Source organism: Triturus cristatus, chromosome 9 (genome assembly GCF_964204655.1).
Source record: "Triturus cristatus chromosome 9, aTriCri1.1, whole genome shotgun sequence".
In the NCBI taxonomy this organism is placed as follows: domain Eukaryota; kingdom Metazoa; phylum Chordata; class Amphibia; order Caudata; family Salamandridae; genus Triturus; species Triturus cristatus.
The window spans coordinates 229,522,229-229,542,662 of record NC_140592.1 but is presented as its reverse complement, the minus strand read 5'-3'; the positions used below and the strand labels follow the sequence as shown (position 1 = coordinate 229,542,662).

The 20,434-nt window shown below is 42.7% G+C and overlaps 1 protein-coding gene across 3 annotated transcripts in view; it reads left to right on the top strand.

Annotated features, from left to right (window-relative positions):
• FRMD4B (FERM domain containing 4B) overlaps positions 1-20,434 on the top strand; it is a 558,786-nt gene that overhangs the window by 453,126 nt on the left and 85,226 nt on the right. For all 3 annotated transcript variants that reach the window (XM_085624792.1, XM_085624790.1, XM_085624791.1), the window contains exons 10-11: positions 8,246-8,303; positions 13,440-13,526. In XM_085624792.1, coding sequence (XP_085480918.1) covers positions 8,246-8,303; positions 13,440-13,526 — 145 coding nt within the window. The remainder of the gene's footprint in view (positions 1-8,245; positions 8,304-13,439; positions 13,527-20,434) is intronic.

Here is a 20,434-nt window from a genome sequence, read left to right as displayed (position 1 = left end):
CCTTATTTAAACCACATGACATCACATCCTGTGTATAACCTCATTGCATTGTGGTAATCGTAGTTATACCAGTCAAGCGCTTTGTTACTTCTCGTTAAATTTTCTTTTACAAACATATGAAGAAATATGGTGTCATGATAAATAGAATGCCACATAATTATCCGAGTGTAAAATAATCACATTTGCACATTCGAAGTCATTGTATGAATAGTGGATGTTAGTTTACGCAAAATACAATGCTAGAATATAAAACAATCCATTGCACAATGTTTTAAAGAAAATGTAGTCAAAGGTTTTAACGAGAATTAACAAATTTGATGAGTTGAAGAAGTGTTTTACAAAGAAGCACAGAGCTGTGAGTGCAGTGAGAAGTTCACTTTGGGAAAAGTGTTTTGGATTTTGAAATGGCTGGGTCCTGCCGTACTCGTTACGCACCACCGGAGAAGCGCCCATTTGTTCAAAAAAATGTAACCATACAGAAAGGAGTCTTCAATAAATATACACATCTTGCATGTAACCTGGACATGGTCAATAGAGTTTCAGATCTTACTTGCAAATTACATTGAAGTGATGGCAGTACCTTATGTGGTTTTACAATATTCCTTCAGGAAGTAACCCCCCCCCCCCATCACAGCTACAGACTTTCTACCTTTTCTGTTTTTGTACTGTAGATTAAGTTTAGAAGGATGACTGAACCTTTAAAGTCCCGCAAGGCTGTGATAATATTTGGGTATACTGTGAAAGAGTAGATTCTTGTTGTCTTCTGAGGGTACCAATCTGTGCTGTCTTCCTTCCCCGTTCTCTGAAGCGTAACTGGCATTGCTGATGCAGGCCCATTCAGTGAGGCAACCAGTCACACCACACCTGTACATAGGTGCTGTGACTCCTGATTTTCAGATTGGCACAAGCGTGCCTTATACAAATTTGTGTACAAATTTGTGCAACGCTGATATGAGGGTAGCTGACAAATCTCCTGGGGGACGTTTGTGCATCCAGTCTACTCAACAAAGTCTGTAATTCAGCAACCCCACTGATATACTCCTACCCACTGGTTCTGCATGGCATTTATGTATATTGTTGTTTAGGCAAGATGTTATGCAAATAGCGTGGCGTTCTTTCTTGATCCATGGAGTGCAGAGACATAATTACACAAAAAAAGAGTGAAAAAGACTACTGTCGCTAATCGTCTGTCAGGCCAGAACAATGTTTTCAAACTGGAGAAAGAGGGCAAGTTTGGCTGTGGACAAGCAGTCGCTCCGGACAGCAGCAGGGGCTGCTGGGATCATCTGTAATATAACTTGCAGCATTCTAAGCTGGCAGCCATACACACTACTACCCGACTCAGGACTGGTCCGTGGTGACGGGTGAAAGTGACACTGTGTGAATTTACACCAAGAACAGAGAACACCGCATCCAATGTTGTATATAAAAATCATATTACGTCCCCGCAGCAGTTTTCCCTCTATGACGTGCTTATCGTGTATGAAAGCCAAAATTACCATAATGTTCTTGCATTACATCTCTAGGGGAAGCTGCTACCTATGAGCTGTTGCACTGGGCCACACCAGAGCAGCTTTCAGCTGCTTACTAATCTTCTGATTCATGCTTTAACGAAGTCTTTGCCTGCTTGTTCTGCATTCACATTATCTGGTGGGGCTCCTCAGGTCCAGATTCTGTCTAAGCTCTTATTCCGCACTCCGGAAGCCTTTTGCGCTCTGCCTCCTGCAGTGCCGATGTAATTGCATGAACTGTTTGTTACCTTGACTCTTGTTTTCCCTACCTTGGTTTTCTGTTGACAGTGAACTCCTGGTTCCCCTCCTCCCATTGAACAGCCTGTGCAAGCACACTCATTCTCCAACACATAGTCCTGCCTTTATGAGTTGGCCCATAAATCTTTCCCTGCTATTACTTGCAGGCAGAGGTGAGGGTTTGCTTTGCTTCTGCTGCTGTATTTTTTGACTCTCCTTGACAAAATCTGAGTTAAAGGAAAGCCTACTAAGAAAACCAACATGCTTCTTTATATTTCCTGGAGTTATGATCAGATATGTAACTTATGTTCTGCTGAACTCTTTTGACCTAAGTTTTACTTAGGCCCTATTCACAACATAACTCCTTGTTTGAATGTGTACGGACACAATGCATATTTATTTCCTATCAGATGTGTTTATCTATGTTTGAGAACTTAAAAGATATTTGTTAAGCCTGCCTTAAATGCGAAGTGAAGGACTGGCAAGAATTGTTCACAATTCTGAAATGTTGAGAATCATTAGTGAACAATCTAGGGAGAGCCTTGGAGCTGCCAAATGTTTATGATGTTATGCAAATTACTTATTGCATTAAGAGGATATTAAGCAATGTTTCATGCCTGGGCAGAGATATGGCAGCACACATATCCTGTGTACGCCAACCCACAAAATTAGATTCAGAGTCATTCTGACACATCAGTCAAGTTATCCACCGACTAACCAGCCGCAATGACGGTTACGAAAGCATTTATGCGTCTGTGGTCTTTCACAGTTTTTACTACTTTCAAAAGTCAACATACTTGGGTTGTAGCAGTATGACATCTGACTTCATCATTGCACTGTAATTGTGGTATGTACATGTCCATTTCAAGAGGGATTATACTAGCTAGCCTCTGTTAGTGGTTCCTGAGATCTCTGTCCACCAAGACTCGCAGACCAGTTCATGATGAAGCAACTTACATCGCACGCAGATACACCTTATTTATTTAATGAGTTTCATATAGTGCAGGCTAGACCCGAGGGTATCAGAGCGCTTTACATGAGATTCAACAATTTTACAGAGTTACTTCAGTTACAATTACATTAGTTACAGACAAAAACATTAAAGGAGCATAGAAGACTAGGAAATGGAGTGAAAGAAGGATAAGGGGTAGGGTAAAAGGGGTAGGGGGGAGATACGACAGAGAGACGAAGGGAAAGTCTGCCCAAGGTCCGGCTGGGTAGGTGAGGGCAGAAGGGGAAGTCCACAGCTCATCTCCTCTATAGCTATCCAGTAGCTCCACCGAGCATCGGCCAAATGGCCAGGTCTCCACAGAAAAACATTTAAAGAGCATAGAAGGTGAGATGAAAGGAGCGTAGAGGGGAAGGGGGTTAGGGTAAAGGGGTGAGATGAAGGTACGACGGAGAGACGAAGTAAAGACTGTCCAAAGTCCGGCTGGGTAGGAGAAGGTCGAGGGGGAAGACCACAACCCATCTCTTCTTTAGCTATCAGGTAGCTCCACCAGGCATCGGCCAGATAGCTAGGTCTCCACGGTCGGAGGTAAGTTCAGCAGGTTCTACGTCTTGATGGGGGATAGGTGAAGGTCAGTTCGATGTCCAGTTTTTGTCCTAGAGTAATAGAACATGGTAAGGACCACTGCGGCAGCCATCTTGTGGTCAGGCAAGGAAATTCTGACCTTGATGTTACATTTGGCTGGTCCCCATTATTACATAGGACCAAACTAGGCGCCAGCAAGTCTTCCAAGCTCCCATTGTGATCACTAGAGGCCACCCTCTGCTATCCCACTCCCCGTCTCCAAAGCGCATCTGCTGTATATCTGTGGAATCATGTGCTTGGGCGTTTGATTGGCCACCCAAGATTCATGTGGTATTGCGCGGACGTGCTCCGGAGCTCTAAGCTCTTGCAGCCATCTAGATTAGGCTCCTCCCACTGATTTGGCATGCAGAAGTAACTATATGACCAACAATGCTGTGTCACCAAAACGAATGGCAGTGAAGACCCTCAGACAGTGCTGGCTATCTGGTGGATAGGTTCAGTTTACAATGGGTGGAGACTGACTCAGGTGGCATTAAATTGCAGTGGGCACCGGAACAGTGCAAAACAGACTGCAGCTACGAGTGAACTTGGGCGCCATATTAGGGTCAGGCCACACGCAGTGAGAGGACGACGGGTGATAAAACCAGTTGTACAAGAGAATGCTCTGTGTCCCCCAGCGGTCGCCACTTTAAAACTCAGTGTTAAGTTGTTTAAATCTACGGCAAGACTCTCTAGGCGAAGGTTGAGGCGTTCGCAGTATCCCGTCAGGGGTTTAGGTATTAAGAGTGCGGTAGAAGCAGGAGCAGCGCTGTAAGGGTCCAGGTCCAGGAGTCCGGATGTTGGACTCTCGTCGCGGCTGCAGAAGGTTGATTGCCACATGGTCCGCGGGTGAGTTTGCACCACGGGTGCCGTGCGGACCGGCTCCCCACAGAAACATGAGCAGCGGCGGTAGGCTTTAGGGCGCCGCGAAACCAGCGGAGCGCAGCTCGTCAGGCAAGTGAACTCCGGTGCCGAGTCACAAGGCACTTAGCTTGGTGGGCGGTTGTTGTTCGCAGGGCCACCTTAGAGTGTCCCGGCGCGTAGCAACAGGGCTGACATAGAGATCTGAAAAGATATTAGTTTTTCACAAAAAGTCAGTTTATAAGTATAAGTGTGCAGCTGGATAGCCAATTCAGAATTCGATCTGTTTTATCATACCATGTAGACCTTTAAGTTGTTTTATGCGATCTTGGACCTTATGTCTGTGAAGCTCTTTTAGATTCAATCTTTGACTGATAAGATGTAGGGCCGGATCTAAACCATTAAGAAGTTTATAAGTTGACTGCCTTGATATTGAACTGTCCAAATTAGTATTGTGTATTTTTTAACTGACATCTACAAATATTTAAATCCCTTAACCCTTAAGAAACATCAATGTTTCTCTTGTGATGAGCCTATAAAAGTGGCATCACCACCACAGTATTATTTTCCCCCAAACTATCAAGAATTGAAACCTTTTTTATTTATTTTTTTTTTTTTTAATTAACAAGTGACAAGACATATTCTACTACAGGAATATGTTATTGAGACAAGTTCTGCAACTTATGTGACATATATAATTTAGACTAGACACTGATAAATGTTCCAACTTCCTAGCTTTTGAAGGAGCCCAATTACCATTTGTAAATACAGTCTAAATCAAACTACAAACAGCCTACAGTGTGAAAGGCCTGATGTAGTTTTCGATGTAGAGCTGTAGGTATGATTCCCTAATTAAACAATACACGTATCCTGTAACATGGGCGTCAGTTCAAGAAAAATTGAACTCTCTTATCCACGGAGGAGAGGGAGTACAACCACTAATGCACATTGACTGGATACTTGAGCATGTATGTGCGGGCTGCCCCTTTCACAGAGACATTAGAATTGGGCTGGTTAAAGGATTACTGTGGGGGAAGCGGCGTTTACTTAGCATGCGTTACTTCGCATGCCGTTAGTACGACCGCGTTGTTAGTTAGCATACCTTTACTTCGCAATTCGGAACTACGAATTGCAGTAAGGGGGGGAAGGTGTTGGATTTAAAATCCAACACCTTCCCTAGTGTCCGCATAGACTGGAGTTGGAATAGTAAATTATACTATTCCAACATCCAGCACCCCCTTACTGCAATTCGTAGTTCCGAATTGCGAAGTAAAGGTATGCTAAGTAACAACGCGGTCGTACTAACGACCGCGTAGTAACGGCATGCGAAGTAAACGCATGCGAAGAAAAGTTATATATTCTTACTGGAGCCCAGAAGCTGGAGCGCTTCATAGAAATATTAACGTTTTGACCTTTCATCTCCAGTCAGGTGTTTAAGACTTTTGAAGTACATGATACCAGGTCTGTGAAGTAGACTAGGGCCGCATTTTGCTGCAGTTCTTAATTGATCAAACCCATGATAATGATATTAATTACACCTGTTACTCAAGGGCTTTAATTATGTTTTTAATTTCTCAGAAGTCAGGCAGAGGAATGATGAGTCTGCACATTGTAGTTTTGTTAAGATGATGTGGTGTGGCTAAACACATGCATGAATACATTTAATTAATTGAGGGTTCCAAGTCAAGAGGAGTGTCAATCACTAATCCATGGGTGCCTGTAAAAGTAACAAAGCACAACGAAGCCCCGAACTACCTATCACGTTTAATTTTCATGGTCTAATGTGTTTACAGCTTGGTTCTGCTACTTTGAGGCATTGGGACCTACGGAATTATGTCATGGACCCTTTATCTGGAATATTGCCATTGTGCAGGCTTCATATCACCCATGTTTCAGATAACGTTTGCCTCTGGTCGCTGTATTCTTTTTAACAGAAAAATTGTGATCTCCCATACTTCCCTTTCATTTGTTTATATGGCCACTTCTGAGCTTTATCTAAACTAAGAAAGCCACTGTACCCTTTTCCAATACTTTTCTTGTGCTGTGCATACCCTTCATCGCCTTAATGCTAGATATACCATTTGGTGGTACTTTCAGAAAAGAAAGAGCAGCTGTTCATAGATGGATTGCTTTTGATGCCAGGTGTTTCCATCTCACAGACTGTTTGCGAATAACACCAGAGCAAGTAAACCATGTTTGGTTTTCCAAATGCATGTTCTTGCTCTGCAAAACTGTAGACTAGCTATTGTGGTAAGCTCCAATACTTGATACTTTATCCAAAACATATCACAGTTCAGTAAAAAAAGTCCTTCACAAAATTTCACAACTCTTCCATAATGTACTCCCACATGGTTGGAAATGTTAGCTCTGTGCGTGTGGGGGGGTTATGTGTATGTGTGTGAGGGAGTGACTGAGTCTAAATAATGGGACTTCTTAGGTATTAGATATGAGTATTTATATTATGATTGCATATCGTTGATTCTGAATTGATATGAAAAGTGGTAGCAGTTTTTGAAGATGTATTCCCAGTGTGAAAAAATACCTTGGCGCATCTCAGGCATGTGTTTTTTTTTAACAAAATCATTTTTATTGGCATTTTCTTTGATTAAGTACATCACATCAGTATCGGTGACATTAATACAAAAAAGATGTATTACATTCCTTTTACACCTGAACATGAAATTGGAGAGCATCGTGTCGTATGGCCCCCTGCACAGTCCCAACAATTGGTGATGTTGCTGTGGGACGAGTGGTGAGGCGATATCGGCCTTCATGCAAGGTAGTCTGTGTTTTGTACTGGGATGTGATGTGCACTCTCATTATTAGCCCTATGTGTTAGGGACTGTTATGCACCCGTAATTACAGAAACTGGAACAAACAGGGGAGGTAGAACCGGGATTCACTGTGTTGTACTTTGCTCCACTGGGTGTTGGCCGCCTGGGTATTGCATTATGGCATGAAGTCTAGCTAGGGATGCGCAGGTGGGTGGGGGGGGAAGAGTTTGGAGGGGCGAGCAGTAAGTATAGCATCTATGGCCCACTCACGGTTGTCAGTCGTGACCCAACAAACTCCAAACCCCTCTAAGAATTACCCTGAGCATCTCAGGCATATGATGACACCATTTTGGTATTGGAGTCACTTTTGGAGCCATGCGAGACTGTGGTGGCGTTTACATCATGTAAAGCCCCTCTGTTATTTCTTACCTTCTGCGAGGGCATTTAATAATGGTAAGCGCTACTGTGAAAACAACTGTGGGACAGCCTCTAAAGTATTATTGCTTCCTAGCTTCTCTACCTAAAACAACTGAGGGACAACTAGTAATGACATTATTAGTCACATTTTATATGATGGTACAAGTGATGTCATCTAAGATTAGTAGCAATTCCTATGTGGTGTTATAATTGTATAGTTGCAGAATTGAAGTTAGATGTAGGTTATCTATAAAAACCATATTGTGACTTCCACGGAAGGATGTTTTTTGGTAATTTTTCTGTGTTTTCTTAATAATACTGAGAAGTAACTGATATTAGGTGCTAATCATAGCATTTTTTACATAAGATTTTAATTACCGCGTGCCTTTGTGTGTGCATTGCGATTTCTGTTGATTAGCTGCAGACTATTTGCATTTTTGTGAAGAAAGGAAAGAACTAAGAAAAGTGGGAAATATAGGAACAAATGTGAGAGAGGAATATGAGATGAAAAGTGAACAAAAGCAACGGCGAAGAGAAATAAAAGAGAAAGAAAAGGACTTCTAATATAGAGATCCACATCTCGAGTGACATTGCAGGAGCACTGGAGCGTTGTGAAGTTGAGTGTACATAGTCTAGGTTTGATCTCAAATCCTTTGTCATAATGTATGCAAGAAGAAGAGAAGGTGACAAGCGTGTGTGCTGACTAGAAGGGGAACCAATGTATCTGGTGCAGCATCAACTTTACAACCAGCTGGGCACTTAAAATATGGTTATTTAAGTTGACTGAGTTAGGACAGGGACATGTATCATTAGTCATATAGTGAATAAATATTTTACGAATATTCTCGAAATCCTTCTGTTTCTGGTTTCAGGTACATGACAATAGTGGAAGCGCTGCCTACTTATGGAGTTCATTATTATGGAGTAAAGGTCAGTCAGTTTTTCTTAACAAGTTCTGGTACATGATCCTATTTGAAAAATACCTTCATATAGCACATGAATCATATGCTGGTTACTTAACTTCTGGTATGATCGCCTCCTTGCGCAAGAACATGAGTTTACTTTGTCGTGAAGCCAGGTGTTAGTCATGTAAGCAACATAAGGTCACTGACGGTTTCTCCTTTTCTGAGTGAAGAATAGATCACTTTCATGTTTGATGTGAAAGAAAGAAGTGAAGATGGGGGTCTTAATTTACTCAAAAACAATTATTGACCGATATCAGAAGATACCTCTTTGTTCAATGTCAACCCGAGACATACAGTTCAAAACCGTAAGCAAAATGGGCCACTGTCCCATACCATTTTAATGCCCTTGGCTTATTAATTAGTGCCTTCCAACGTATACATATACTGCTCATGCAATACAAACACATTGATAAGTGCAACACCGTTGGATGCAACTTGCTGCTTACTAGTACAAGCAATAGGAATTATTGCCTTTATTTCTCCATGCAGTGAATTCATTTTATATCACATTGCTTTAGCCACAGGCCGGGCTCATGCATGTTCATAATTAAGGCAATGCCTAGTTAGCAGTATTTAGAATAACCTGATGCATCAGCTATTTGTGCTAAAGGACTTTGAAGCATTTGCATGGTTTATTAGCTGCAAAATCTGCCTTTTGAACATAATAACCTATGGCCTGACACAACCACTACCACTCAATCTAATTGTCCTTCCCACCTAGTTTCAGATTTCTGTGCCAAAGGAGCCTCAGATTAGGAAATCAATTTTGGCTATAATTCCCTCCCAAAAGAGAGATTACTTAGCATTGGGAAAAAGACCAATACTTGTGAAATTAGTTCCCTGTGGATTGTAGACAGAAAGCAATGTAAGCTACTCCATAAAGAAACTCTCAAATCCCTCTGGCAAAATTAGCAGCATGAAGAGGGCTATGAAGGGAGATGTCCGCTATCCTTCTTAGTATAATATTTCCTCCTAAGCCTCAATACAAATCCCAGTCTTAAATTGACTGAGATGTTGGGTTGAGTCGAATCACTACACTGAGCAGATGGTTTTGGGCATATCAGTGAATGTTGACTTGAGCCCAGCCACCCTTCATTGAAACTAATTTCTTACTACGTTAGCAAATCGTCCAAAACCTAGCACGCAGCAAAGATTCACAGGTTGAGCTTAAGGCATGATGTGGTAAAGTTGCAGTTTCAAAAAGACTTTCAGGAGACGCGTGATGCTTTTATTGGAGCAAAGGTTTTTGCCTACCTTGCAGCATGTTCTACTAATATATAAGCAAGCGTATATGGTATGCAGTTCCTTAGAGAGAGAAGAAGAGGAAGAGCCCGGGTCGGTCTAACACCCTAACCCTCTGGTTTTTGGGGCCCTCACACACCCAGCTGGGTGTCATGCTTCATCATAGGGCATGCTCCTCGTCAGGCCGGTGCTGCAATGCCTGACGGGCACCCTATGAGGGGCTCTTTATCAGATATCTTTTCTTTCCAAGCCGTTGGGTGCACTGTGGATATAGGGCCTTGCAGTGTAGATGTGGGTGCAAAATGTGTGGGGAATTGTGCAAAAAGAGCTAAAATGAGGCACGGTGGTACTCCAAATCCAATTAACTTGGTCCTGATGAATTGCCACATAATCCTCCAGACACATTAGGCAAGAAGCATGTTGACCACCATTCCGTAATCAGCGAGCCCACTGCGAGCCCACTGGTCCCAATTATAATCAGAAAAGGTGTGCCACCACTGTCCATTATCTCAGTGGTGACACACCTTTTCTGATTATAATTGGGACCAGTGGGCTCGCTGATTAAATTGGATTTTGAGTACCACCGTGCCTCATTTTAGCTCTTTATGCACAATTCCCCGCACACCTTGCACCTACATCTACAGTATGAGGCCTATACCCATACTGCACCCAACGTCTTGGGATGAAAAGATCTCCGATAAAGATCCCCTCATGGGGTGCCCGTCAGGCATTGCAGCGCCGGCCTGATGAAGAGCATGCGCTATGATGAAGCATGACACCCAGCCGGGTCTGTGAGGGCCCCAAATCCCAAAGTGCGAGACACCCTGTCTCCACAAGAGGGTTAAGGTGTTAGACTGACCCAGCCTCTTCTTCTCTCTCTAAGGAACTACATACCATATCCGCTTGCTTGATCCCCGGGGGGCAAGTATGCTGGACCTATAAACGCCCCTAGTCCCTTCTTTTTTGATATACTACTATTTTGTGGGTAAAATGTGCAGAACTTGGCTACCAACAGCTCTCGCAAAGAAGAGTGATTAAAGTGATTGGTATTATTCTAAAAAAGTGGAGCGTCCTACGAATGAAGCAAGCAGAGGCAGAGATTAAGGTATCAGTGCATTCAAAATCTGGTTGCATCGGAAGCCTGTAACCCAGTAAGTGTCATAAGTAGAGTTGGGTTTGCTTACTATAAATTAGGGTTGTGCGAAAGTTGCATATTTTGCTTTTGTGTAATTACGTGAAATACAAATCCATCATTTCGTGTTATATTTCAGCATGAAGTGCCTCCTTGCATCAGTTTTTAGCATGTTTATGCATTTAAACAAGAGCACTGAAAAACAGCCACTCGCACCCTTTGTTCTTGTGCGACTGGTGCAATTTGTGGTAATTCACAGTTATAATTTACCACTAATTGCACCATTCACAGCATATTTTTTACCACGAATGGTACATATTTACTCGAAGAGGCATAATGGGAATTTCATGTGACATGTGTAACACGAAGTTCCCAAAATTACTTCGACATACTGTAGATTTCTCCCAGGTCTACTTTACATTTTACATACTCTAGTCCTTGATGCTAGAATTCAGATGAGTATAACATGGATCCATACGGATCCTGCTAAAACAGACATGCAGAATATCCACAACATAATTCACAAAAATTATCATGGAAATGGGGTTTGTTTACATAGTTAATAGTGGGCCTCAAAATCAGGCTTTAATCCATCTCTACAGGACCAGCATTGAACATCCATAGATTACAACAATCACATAGATTAGATCACAGCCTCCCTCGTTTCTCTGCAAAGTGTAGTAGAGGTGGGCGAGCCAACAGATGTACAGGGAGAGCCGAGCCAAGGGTCTGGCTCGGATCTTAGAGCTCATGCACGAGCCGAGCCCTGAAAATGTTTGCTATGTAAATGACACTGCAAACATCGCATTAAATATGATCAAGTTGCTTCAGAATGCAAGAAATTGTATTTCCTTAACTTGGAAATCTTTGACATCCATAAACCACATTACGGGACTGCACCGAGAAGTACTTATTAAAGGTGATAGTTTTTAAACATGAACCTTTAGTGCACTAAGAGGCAAGACAATTCTCATGTACACACTGTACATGACCCAGATTATTATAGAGCAACGTTAAAGTCAATTAAATCAAGCACAAAAGGTTTTTGTACAACTGGTGTTCCCAACTCACATAGTTGAAAGGGCTTTCAGGCGCGGTAATGAAGAAAAAGGAGTTTGTACAAATCAGCCAGGAAACTGGTATCTATTTGCATTTCCAAATGTTAAGGTTTTTTTTTATCTATTTGTGCACATTTCTGCAATTTTTATATAGCAGGAACTCGACTCGATAGTATTGGAGCTATTTACATGAGCGTTTGTTACATTATACAAGGTCACCATTCATTGTTTATTGGGATAGGGAGATTAAGTGGATTTGCCTAGAAACACAGGATGTTGAGCCGAAGCCGAGACTGGAACCTGGTCGTCTGCGCTGCCCATAATGGCACATCCTGGGTAGAGGAAGGGAGGCAGGCAAAAGCCATGTGAAAGCTCCAGTGGCGTAGCAAGGGTTAGGCCGGTCCGCTCCAGGCGGCACGAGTTTTGAGGGTGGCAGTCCCCTCATACCCCCCGCTCTTCCATGCATTTGCCGCGGGGCGCCAATCAAAGGAATATCGCGCCAGCACACCACGCCTCCACCCTCCACTCTTACGGCCACCGCGGGGCGGAAAAGGCAGCGACCGCCACGGGCGGCAGAGTGGCTAGCTACGCCACTGGAAAGCTCAGCTGGTTATGGGCTCAAGGTTCCAACAGGACCTCGAGCTGAGCCTGAGCTAGGCTTCAAGTTCGACCCTGGTTCAAGTTTTCAGTGGCTTGCTACCTTTAAAGTGTAGCAGACATTATTCTACAGGTTCAGTGCCAATGATGCAATTTCAAAACTATTGGCACATCTCAAATACACAAAAAATACTTAGCAGGCCAAGCTAAACAAGTTGTAGAAAAATGTTTATGTAGAGCATCTTGCCTTACAGCATTTTTATTAAGCATTTCAGCTTTCATCTTGACCATTATAAAAGCACTGTGCGAGAACTTAAATGTTATGTGAATAAACAGCGTGGTATGTTTATTTTGGAACTTCATATATTTTGTGTACTGTACCTGATGAGTCAGGAGGAGACAGAACGTCTGAAGGAACAAACACAATCAGTCGCCGGCAAGGCATGCATTTAAAACTAACAAACAAAATTCAGACCAGCAAATCTTCGAGACGTATACTTAAAACGGTAGCTGATATGTTTTCAAATTGCGTGCATTGATCTGTGCTCGCGAGTTCTTGACAAGCCTGGTCAATAAACAGGTGTGCCTCAATTTTTCATCCAAATGAGAAGCATTGACCTCTTTGGAAAGAAATAGTGCAGGCAGTAAAACTGAATATTCATGATATACTCTCGGCGCATACTAAACACTGGTCCAAAAATGTATAATGGTAAAAAAGCACACAAAAAGGAAGTATGCATGGTATAGAAATGATGTGGGGTTCCCTGTTGTGCAGTATTAACATCCTTGTAAATGTAAATCTCCCGGCGGTTCTGTTTCACACAACACAAAATATGGAGTCACCGAAAGATTAAGTAAACGCTATTGACAGTGCAAATTGCGGAGTATAATTTTTGGGACATCAAGAAAGAAGTTTTTGTTTTATGATATTGTTCAACTATTATGTCATATACCAAAGATATGTACATGAGCCATCTTATTTCAGAATTGCTGATTTTATTGAAGGGTTAAAATGCATAGTTCTTGATTAAGTCAAACCCTTATGCTTTCCCTAATTGTGTTCATTTGGTAGGACAAACAAGGAATCCCCTGGTGGCTTGGCATAAGTTATAAAGGAATCGGACAGTATGATTTACAGGATAAGGTGAAGCCTCGAAAGGTAAGGGTTGTAGTTCTAAAATGTAGTAGGTCAGAAAACAATGTTCAAAGAATGAGTTGCTGAAATCATTTCTCAAGACCCATAACTGATAGGAAAACTACATTGTAACCCTTACTTATCAAATATCATTGGTCTGAAATGGTTACATTTAAAAACATGTGCCTTGCCTTGAGTAGACAGCGTTCAACTCTTTCCACCAGTACTTTTGCTCTAGATGGGTGCTTGTTACCACTTCCATTGGTTTACGGTTTTTACAGTAGTTTTGTTATGAAATATATTGTCATAAAGCGATTACGTTTTGTACTGAAACTCTGTACTATAAAAAGGACAATTACCTTAGTGCGTTTTCATAACACTCCTGTGCCATTCACTCATTAATTGTTGATGATTTCTCAGGATGAAGGGCACCCTCTGTATTGGTCTTCCATATTGGAAACCTGATCGCAGTGTTGTCACGAAATGCTTGCAACCCTATTGCTAATCATGTCGCATGTGTCTCTAGTTCCATGTGATACACCTTGCTCTGTCAGTCTTCCCAGGATATGCATTCTATTCTCTCTCCCCCACTTCTTCTCTGCCCTTCCTTCTCACCTTCCTTTGTTTCCCTCCTCTAGCTAAGCGATATGTCCAGTCACTCCCAAATGTTCATTTATCATGTGTACTGCTCTCTCGTATATTGTGCTACATAAATAACATACTCGTCTTAGTAAAAATCTTCTCTCCTCTGTTTGAGTGTCACTCTTCTTCCAAATGGTCATGCTTCCCAATTTCACGCCGCACCCGATTATGTATCCTGCACTTTTCTTCTCAACTGTCATGAGCCACACTGTATGTAACACTGGCCCAGGGGTGTATCTCAGCAGTCAACCCATTAGTGTGTCCTATCGCTCTTCCCACCTGTCATATGTTCACCTCTTTCTTCACTGCTTTCTGTCTTATCCCCCCATCTGTACAGATCTGTTCCTCTTCGCCTGCTGTAACGTGCCATTTCCCTTTCCTGTCATGTGTTCCACCAGAGATTTGTCTTACATTGTCTTACATCGTTTTGCTGTCAATTTCCTATGTCCCAGAAGCTGTTGCCTACTCAGAAGATGTAGCCTGCTCCCTTGTCATGCCCTTGTCGTATGTCATGGTCTCTCGTGCCAAGCCCTCCCGTGGTTATGTTGGGCTGTCCTATAGTTCAACAGGTTGATTTGCGGTGAAATTACATATCAAAAGCTGAATTAATGTATGACTGTATGGTCATGTTAAATCCTTGGGACAATTAGTGCTCTCTCCATTGTGCTTGAGTTAGAAAACTGATTAGTAACTCCTTTGTTGGGACTGATGGTTGATGTCTGAGCCTCAATGAGATCAAATCCACGAGGTCTGACTTGAGAGCAGTTTGTAATCTAGTATTTCCTTTACCTGAAGTCAAAATTCTCTCATTTGCCAATATGAGCAGTTTTCAATGTTTTTTCTATTTAAAATCTCCCAAATGTCCCCTACATATTAAGCTTGGATGTGTCATCAAAATGTGTTTGATTACATTATAGTTTTCTTGCTTTCACTTTGTGCTCACATGCTCTCACTTCAACCCCCTCTTGTCTTGTGGAATAAAAGGTTTCCTCCTTTGCATCAATTGAGAGAAATGTTTTAAGTATATTCATAATGGTGACTTAATTATAGATCTAGAATCAGATATCTGTGATTGTTGGAGCTGTAAATTGCAATTCCTTTGTGATATTGCTGCGGAAAAATCGACGCGCTATGCAAGACATTTTGATGGCGATTATATTTTAAAGGGAATGGATCTCCTTCCCAGAGCTGGGATTGTCAAGCATTAACCCCAGTGCAGGTTTTTAGTGACTAGTTTTCGCTTGGCCATAACTCTGCAAGCAGCCACAGGTCTGCTGCTCTATATGGTACATGTTATTCTTTGTATCACAATAAATGTACATCCTATTAGTTATTTTTTATGTAAATAAGCTTTATCAAGTATGGGAGACCACTTCATTAAGTGCATTATGTGTCGTCTGTACTGGAAGCGTACATTCTGGATGAGCCAGGTGGCAAGCTCAAGAGCTGCTGTTCCCAGATGCTCTTGCGTTCTATGCATTGAGTTCCATGCCCCACAAGGGAAGTGGGTCAGGTCTTTTTTTGATATCAGATCCTTGTATGTATATATTTGTTTTAAAGCGTGCACATGCTTAAGTGTATCAGAGCGCTGTACAAATGAATGATATACATAAACGAATCAAAAATGTTATTAAAAAAAACACATTTAGGAAAAACATAGACCAACTTTTAAAAATTCCAGTAGGATATGTTGTGATGGGACAGAGTTATTGTTAAATGACCGCCATTCATTTATGAGTCATTGGGAAGACTTCTCCGTTATTGTTTTTCACGAGTCTGCTTTTTGTCAGTTTTGTTTCAGGTACCCGGGGGGCTTCTGCCCTGTATTGGTATTACTGTCATTTCGCTGGCCACCGTCCCCAGTGGACAGGTTCACCCTAATTATGTGAGAGGACTCTGTTCATTAGGATTTTTTTCACCTCTTTTTTTGAAGACGTGGTTTGATGGGTTAGACTGAACCTTGGGTGGTAGGGAGTTCCAAATCCTTGGAGCTGATACAGAAAAGGAGCGTGTGTATGTTTTTCGTTTTCTAAATCTGGCGGGGGTTTTAGCCGGAGAGAATTTTCGCTTCTGACTGAGCCGCTGCCTCCCGAAATTCAAACATTTTCTGCCAGATACCATGGTTGATGGTAGTGTAAGACTATGTGTGAGGCAAGCAATTTTCAGTTGATCTCCTTGTTCCAAACATTGTGCAGTCAGAACCCCAAATGGCCAATCATCTGTAGTGTGTCCCTATCAATTCTCCCCTCAAAATAATAAATAAACCAGAGAAAACTTTTACAGTTTAGTTGCATAATGAATTTCTGTACTTGGTCCTAATAGAGACACATTTGGGCATAGGGTTCTGCTTGCAGAACATCTTTTTTTGGAATAATGGACATCCTATATACGGTTAGCTACACACTTTCCATCGCAAGTGGGCGGGCCTCAGCGGTGGTGCACCTGTGTGAGCAGTGGCGGGATAATCTTGTGGAGGTGCCCTTTGTGGATCGGGCTGTACACACTATATATGATTTGTCAAATTGTGCTGCATGAGGGCCACTTCGTCTTCATTCCACCATGTCCTTATTGAGGAACAGCATCCAATTGCATCTTTACGTGTGCAAACACAGGCCCTAAAGCGTCAGTGTACCAGATAAGAAGCTGTGAACCTGCTTAAGGGACTATGGCACAATCAGTGACTTCAGTTATTTCGTGTACTTGCAGGAAGTTTATTACATGAGTACAGTGTAATAGAGTGGAAAACAATAATGTGTATGGTTTTCTAAAAGAGTCGCTAGTTTATTGAGGAACATAAGTGCGATTTTGAAGAGTGCTCTGCCAAAAAGCTGTATGGAGGAGCACAATTCAGGGAACATCCACAGTTTTAAATAATTGTACACGGCTCTTGAAATATTTTGTAGTTTTTCAAAAAATGCATGGTAAATAATGTTTCGTCGTAGCAGCATGTTGGGATTAAACTAGTTAGATTATTGTACTAGAGAAACTTTTATTAGACACTTTCTACAGCAGACCTTAATTTTGCTAAAAGTAACTTATGATTGGGTAGGAGGAACAGTCCCTCCGTGCAGCAAATACACACTTTAATAATGACACTTTAATAATACTCACTTTAATAATGACAACCTTTAATTGTCTTAGTGTTTTATTGCACATTACCCAGAAGCGCTATTTCCTGGAACATGTAAGAGAAAATGAACATTATGCATTCATACTGCAAGGGTTTGTTCTGGCGCAATTTATGTTTGCTTGTGACCGCCATGGGATGGTAAACATTATTAGGTTCACTGTGCTCGGTGTCTCTCACAATACCCCATCACGCACTGGCGTAGCTAGGGAGGGAGGTGAGGGGTGGGGGTTCCAGATTAAAGAGGAGTTTGGCACTTTCTGCCAATGGAAAAGGAAACGTCGATGGGGACTGATACTCCAACACTTTTTTTATGCTGTGTTAGTGTGAGTCTCCAGTTCACCCAGGGGAAAGATAGGAGGCTCTCTGTGGACCACTGTCCTAATGAAACTAGGCTTCTGTGAGCCAGAGGGTATAGGACAGGTAGCAAGTAGGTCACAGAGATCACCGTTCCACTGGTCATTGACCGTTAGGGATGGCCCTTGTAATTTTGCATAGATCAAACCACCACATAACCAGAACGTGCAATAAGTGGGCTACTAAATACCGATGGCGTACCAGTGACACACTTAATGGCACTAGGATTCTCAGCTCTGTACAAACTGAGAAGACAAAGTGACATTGCTTCTGTGACTGATGCTCTTGCCCACGCACACACAGATACACGCATGTACTTGCACACACACATGTCCAAAATAATAAGCATAAAGTAGACTTACCCCAAACTTTCAGCTCTTAAGGACATTTATGACAGCCATTAAGAAAAGTGATACCTGCCACTAATAATAAAATATTTAAGTAATACCTGCCACCACCTCAAGAGGCTGATATTTTCTTTTGGCAGTCTTATGCTGAGATGGTGGATAGGTTCTCCTATTTCAAAGGATGGATTGGTCTATGTATTTCAGCCCGAGGATTGTGCATGCCGTGTGTTTGCTCGGCAACGTTGCCAAGAAGCATGTCTAGATAGTGTTAAAATATAGTAGATGCACATTACTACAGCGAAGACCAGGGCTACTTTGGTAGCAGGTACCACCACCCCAAAAGGCTGATAAATTGTCCCTGAGTATCCTAGGTGTATGCTAATCATAGGGTGCTTGCATGTTCTGCCACAGCATCAGTCACTCATTCAGGTCCAACATGCTTCTCAAAAAGCAAACAAGGGATTGGTTAAAAAGCTTTTGGGACCCAAATATGGGGAATTATGGAATATGTAGAAGCATAGGGGCGAGGAATTAATCCCTCCTCATTCTCCCCATTAATGTGCAGGAGCCCGGGCTCAAGCTGTCTCTAAAATGACTCATCACGTGTGATGTTCATTACTAGTTTTGGTGGAGGTTGCAACCTGCCATGTTTGCTGGTGTGATGGAGTAAGGAATCTAAGACCTTATTGGCCTGGGTTTCAAAATATGGGTCTTTCTAACAAGTTAAAAAGTCATTGTGCCGCAGTCGTACCTGTAAGGCTTCTAACTCAAGAACCTACCAGTGCAGATCTCTAGGACATGACTTTCAGGCGGCCTCCACAAACTCACCCTATGTGAAACTGTCCCATTTTCACATTAACGGAGCCCTTGTGTGTCTGGGTGAGGGATAGAGTCGGATGGCTCTCATTCCCACTGCTGATTCATGGGCGAGTTAGACTAGCAAGACACCCAGTAGGATTGCCTCCACTACTCTCAACTTTGACAGGTTCCCATCACAGCTGTGCTGATAGACCTGTGCAGGATTGCCTCGCCCTCGCTTTTTCCACATGCCACAATCTTTGTGCCTGAAGCGATTAATTCGCTCAGTGTGGCACACACAGTATGGCCTACTGTGCTCTATAATACTATATGTGTACTTTTTTGTGCTTTCCAGAGCAGAGGCCCCAATCGTTGGTCTTAACAGGGTATTAAAAGAATTCGATGCACAAAGAACTACCACGTGGCACCTGGACAAGCGTCAGTTCTTTCCAGAGAATCTTTTGCAGAGCATTGCCACACGCAGCAGGTGACATGTTCCCATAAATTCATCAAACCCATTGTGTTGGCATCACTAATCCTGGGCCTGCAGGTGTCGGGCTGCTCATGGATGCGACAGATCGTTTGTGTTCCTGCTCTACTCGAACGAGCCCCATCCGTGGGAAAGTCAAACTTGCCGCGCACTGTGCCCTTGTATGCAAATAGCCAGTGCAGAAGCCCCCTGTGCAGAAGAAGCCCCCTGTGCCACCACAGGTCCTCGGTAATGAGGGCCGTGTTTGCCTTGTTGATCAGCAGCCCCTTGCTGTGCTAAGGAGGTGAGATGTGTGAAGAACAACTCAGCGCAGCTCTGTTTATTTCCCATCAGCTGGGGACTTGCACAGAGGCCAGTGTATCGAGGGGCCGCATGCTCTGGTTTGAGACACTGCTGACTCTCGAATGTTTGTGCTGCCACAGGTGTAGGGTGTAAGTCAGCACCAGTTTACTTCACTCCCTGCTCATTAACTACTTCACTTACTCAGTGTATTGTTGGACTAGACAAGAAAAATTGTGCAACGTGGAGTGTGTTCCTTTTTTATTCTTTTGTAATTAATACACCTGTAAACATTTAGTTCCTAAAATGTCACACCATTTTCCAAGTTCAGAGCTCTGTGCCCAATTCACTAACTTTTTTGCGCCTCAAAGAGGTAATTTGGCGTTCCCAAGAAGCAACGTGCATGCAACTGTGAATTCAACATTTTGCTTCATTTACTCGTCAGTTACAGAATTGTATTTCCTAAAGTGTACTTACAATGGGGGATTTTCCACGGCTGTGAATTTAGTGTTTAGTGTGGGGGAGGGGGAGGGGGGTCGCTGGCGGGTGGGAGGGCTTTGACAGTGACAGACAGGAGCTTGAACTTGTGGGCAGCTGGATTCTCGCTCTGAAAACCCAGGGAAATGTGCTCCCGTCAAAGGCAGGAGGAAATGCCTTTCCACGATGAGAAAGGGAAGGGAGCACCGTAACCACCGCTGGGGTGGGCTCCTTGCCTGATCCGCACTGTTACTTCGCCACAAAATCATCCTCACTTTGGGAATCCACGCCCACCACAAACGAAAACACAAAATAAAGATTGCATTGTAGGCTTTTAAAGACTAATGACATAAGACATGCCGAACATAAACAAGAAGACGAGTTTTTCCTGTTTTCAAAGCGTGCTCTGCAAGCG